This window comes from Triticum urartu, unplaced genomic scaffold (assembly GCF_003073215.2).
Source record: "Triticum urartu cultivar G1812 unplaced genomic scaffold, Tu2.1 TuUngrouped_contig_6965, whole genome shotgun sequence".
Lineage (NCBI taxonomy): Eukaryota > Viridiplantae > Streptophyta > Magnoliopsida > Poales > Poaceae > Triticum > Triticum urartu.
In genome coordinates this window covers 9,453-13,122 of record NW_024117769.1, presented here as the reverse complement: position 1 = coordinate 13,122, position 3,670 = coordinate 9,453, and the positions used below count along the sequence as shown (strand labels likewise).

General features: G+C 49.0%; 1 protein-coding gene across 1 annotated transcript; it reads left to right on the top strand.

Moving 5' to 3' along the window:
* LOC125531330 (TATA-binding protein-associated factor 2N-like) lies at window positions 1-2,957 on the top strand (the record flags this gene model as incomplete). Its single annotated transcript, XM_048695742.1, is given in 5 exon segments — window positions 1-78; window positions 631-1,141; window positions 1,260-1,512; window positions 1,603-1,809; window positions 1,963-2,957. Coding segments are annotated over 5 exon segments (1,904 nt in total), but the record flags the coding sequence as incomplete, so codon positions are not given.
* Between the last annotated feature and the right edge of the window lie 713 nt (window positions 2,958-3,670).

The following is a 3,670-nucleotide window of genomic DNA, read 5'->3' as shown; positions in this document are numbered from 1 at the left end:
AGGACGACGCCGCCGCCAACCCCCCCAAGGACGACCACCCGCCCCACCACCACGACCAGCAGCAGCACTACCCCCAAGGTTTGCGCCCGCCTCGACCCCTCTCCCGCTCCCTCCCGATCTGTATGTATGTAGATTGCTGGGCCCCGATCGCTCCTTCCGGTTCCCCGATTGCCCAGCTGGCGGCTGCATTCTAGCGTAGCGGGGATCCGGCCTTTGTTTCGCCCTGTATCGGTTAAATCTTTGTAGATCCTCGCATCTGACTCGTGATTGCTCTAGTTTTGGTCGAACTAAGGGCCTTGATTTGTACGTTTTAGGGTCTGCAATTTTTCAGGTGCTAGACATCGGTGGTGTATAGATCGGTCCCCTCTCTCTGGTTCTGATTCAATTTTGGTCTCCTGGTTGTTGAATTTTATGCTGTCATTAAATTACAATCCACACAGTATCTGGCAGGCAGATTCATGTTCACCTATGCATACATCTTGCTCGATTAATTTCTACCACCTTATTATATGCCTTAATTAAATATGCTCTGAAATTTTTTTGAACTCTCATTTATCCCTGGTTGCTCCCCAGTATGTGTATGCAACCGTCGTCTGATCTGATCTGACACTGGCTTATGCTATATTTCAGAGGGTGGAAACTATTACCAAAGGGAGGGCAACTTTGGTGGAGGCCGTGGCAGAGGCCAGGGCTACTATGGTGGTGGTGGTGGCAGAGGAGGCCGTGGAAGGGGACGTGGGGCCGGATCCAGTCGTGTCTTTGAGGATGCCAACGGTCGTTTCTATCACGACGGCTATCAACGTGTCTACCTCACCAATGACCGTCCATACTATGGCAATGGCAACGGCAACCGCGACTACAACAATAACAATGGCAACGGAGGTGGCTACAACCAGGCCCCCGACTCTAACTACCGCAATGGTGGTGAGGGCCAGAGGTACGGCAATGATGACAGGCAGTACAGGAGGGACAACATGAAGTACGTTCCTAAGAGCAAGCCATCCTCTGTGGCTGCTTCTGATGTTGATACCAAGTCTGAAGGCAAGGTGGAGCCTGCTGCTGTGGAGAAGCAGGAGGAAGCCCCTGCTGCTCAGAATGTTGTTGAAGCCGTCCCTGCTTCTGAATCTGACAAGTCTACAGGGTATGTTTCACCGAGCCTTTACCTTTCTGTTGGTTATTGTACAAGTTTTTCTTGCTTTGTTGTCAAATGTAACCATTATCCTTCAAGTTAACCTCATTGATGTTTGAAACTGTTGCAGGGATGTGCAAAAAGATGATTCTAAGAAGGAAGAGGGAGAGGGTGCCGAAAAGAAGCCAGAGGGAGAAGGCGCTGATAAGGAGGGAGATGGCGCCGAGAAGAAGGAGAAGACCAATAAGGCCAAGTGCATCAGTGGCTCTGTCAAGAGGAAGCTCAAGAAGCAAAAGCCTAAGAAGGAAGACTCTAATGGCGATGCTCCTAATGAGACCACTGCTGAGAAAGAGCAGGAGGCTCCCATCGAACAAGAGAAAATTGTACTTTCCTACACTTGCCTATACTTGCCTCTCGTACAGACCCTTTGCTCTGTTTTTCAAGCTTTTTACTGATGTGCTAATTTGGAGCAGGAGATGACCCTTGAAGAATATGAGAAGATGCAAGAAAAGAAGAAGTCTCTGGAGGCCTCTAAACCTGAGGAGAGGAGGGTTGCTGCTGTAGATTTTGAGGGTCTCCAGCTCTTGGAGAAGAAGAAGATTGAGGATGATGCTAAATTGAAGGCGGAAAATGTTCGCAAGGCAAAGGAGGCTGCTGCAAAGGAAGCTAAACCTCGCAAGGTATGAACTATAGCCTACCAACAATAGGCATTTTGATGCTGCGATATGAAAGGGGCATGTTTTACTTTACTGAAATCTAGGCATTTCCTTATAGTATTACTTTATTGCACTTGTTAGTGATAGTGTGATCCTTACTTCTGCTGTTTGCTGCAGGTCAGCATCCAGGAGTATCTGAAGAATGAGGATGGTTCAGCGTACGTACCTCCGACACCACCAAGGCGCCCTCAATATGGTGGCGGCTACAGGGGAGGCCGTGGGAATGGTTCTTACAATGGCCGCAGCAGCCGTGACAACAGCTCTGAGCGCCGGGTCTACAACTCTGGCCGCGGCGAGAGTGCCATCGTGTTCCACAACGTTGAGGCCAACGCCAACGACAGTGGCGCCCCAAGAAGGGGTGAGGGCTACAATGGCGAGCGCCGGCAAGGCGGCTACCAGCAAGGCGGGTACAATGGCGGCAGGGGCAACGGCAGGTACCAGGAGCGCCAGGACGGATACAATGGCGAGCGCCGGGAGCAGCAGCAGGGTGGCTACTACCAGGAGCGCAGGGATGCCTACAATGGTGAGCGCCGGGAGCAAGGCGGGTACAACAATGGTGGTGGCCGGGGCAATGGTGGTTACCAGGAGCGCAGGGATGGCTACAATGGCGACCGTCGGCAGCAAGGCGGGTACAACGGTGGCCGTGGCAATGGAGGTTACCAGGAGAACAATGGTGGCCGTGGCCAGGAGCGCCAGGATGCCTACAATGGTGAGCGCAGGCAGCAAGGCGGGTACAACAATGGTGGTGGCCGGGGCAATGGTGGTAACCAGGAGCGCCAGGAGGGTGGTGAGCGCAGGCAGCAAGGCGGGTACAACAATGGCGGCGGATACCAGCAGGGCGGCAACGACAGGCAGTGGCAAGGTCCCAGGCCAAAGCAGGACAAGGAGTTCACACCGGCCGACTTCCCGGTTCTAGGTGGCGCATCTCAGGCGCAGTCGCAGGCCCAGGCCCAGGCCCAGCCCCAGGCCTAGATAGGTCTTTTTTTCTTTTCTTATTATTGCGAGGGAGAGAAGTTTAGAGTTGAGAAGAGGAGACAGTTTTGTAACGGAGCTACTACGTGGTATCATGTGTTGCACTGGTTTTATTACAAGTTTTGGTGTTTACCTGTTGATTGATTTGATTGCTCCTGTTTCAGAATTGTGGGGATTTGGTTTTGATGTTGTCGTAAGCACTATGATATTTTTCTCTGCTTAATAGCAGAAGATATGAGCAGCAATCTTTTTAGACAAATTATTAGTAATTCCCTAAACTGAACTTGTAATAGCATTTCTGGAGTTGCCAAGCAATAGGTAATCGAGGCAGCTTCTTCCCTCTGCACCCCCGCACTGCTGCTCTGCGGCTTGGCTCACGAATTCTAACACTTTTTGTACCAGAGCATTGCTGGGGGCAAAAGAGGTTAGATTTGCAGTGATTCATGCAAACAATTCCTGGGGTGACGTCTTTGGGAGTTTCCCTTCATCTGTATAGAATTTATTAATTTGTTTAACATGAGGGGTGCTACAAAGGATAAATATGAAGTTGAGAACTAAAAGGTAGTCTCTCTTTTGGTTGTTTTGGTTGTTCCAGTTTATACTGTAGAATGACTTGGGAAGATTCTTATGATATAATTAAGTATATCTATTATAAGGAATATTGACTATTGTATTGTATTTTTTATTTTTAGTTTGAAAAATATTCTGTAAAAAAAATGAAAGGATAATAAGAAAATTAGGTTAGATACATTGACTTTCTATTCAAAAAATATTCGTTGATTCAATTAAAATAAATAAAATAAAACTCGCTATACCTGGCTCTGCATATTCATGCATTTATGCTCGTAGCCTA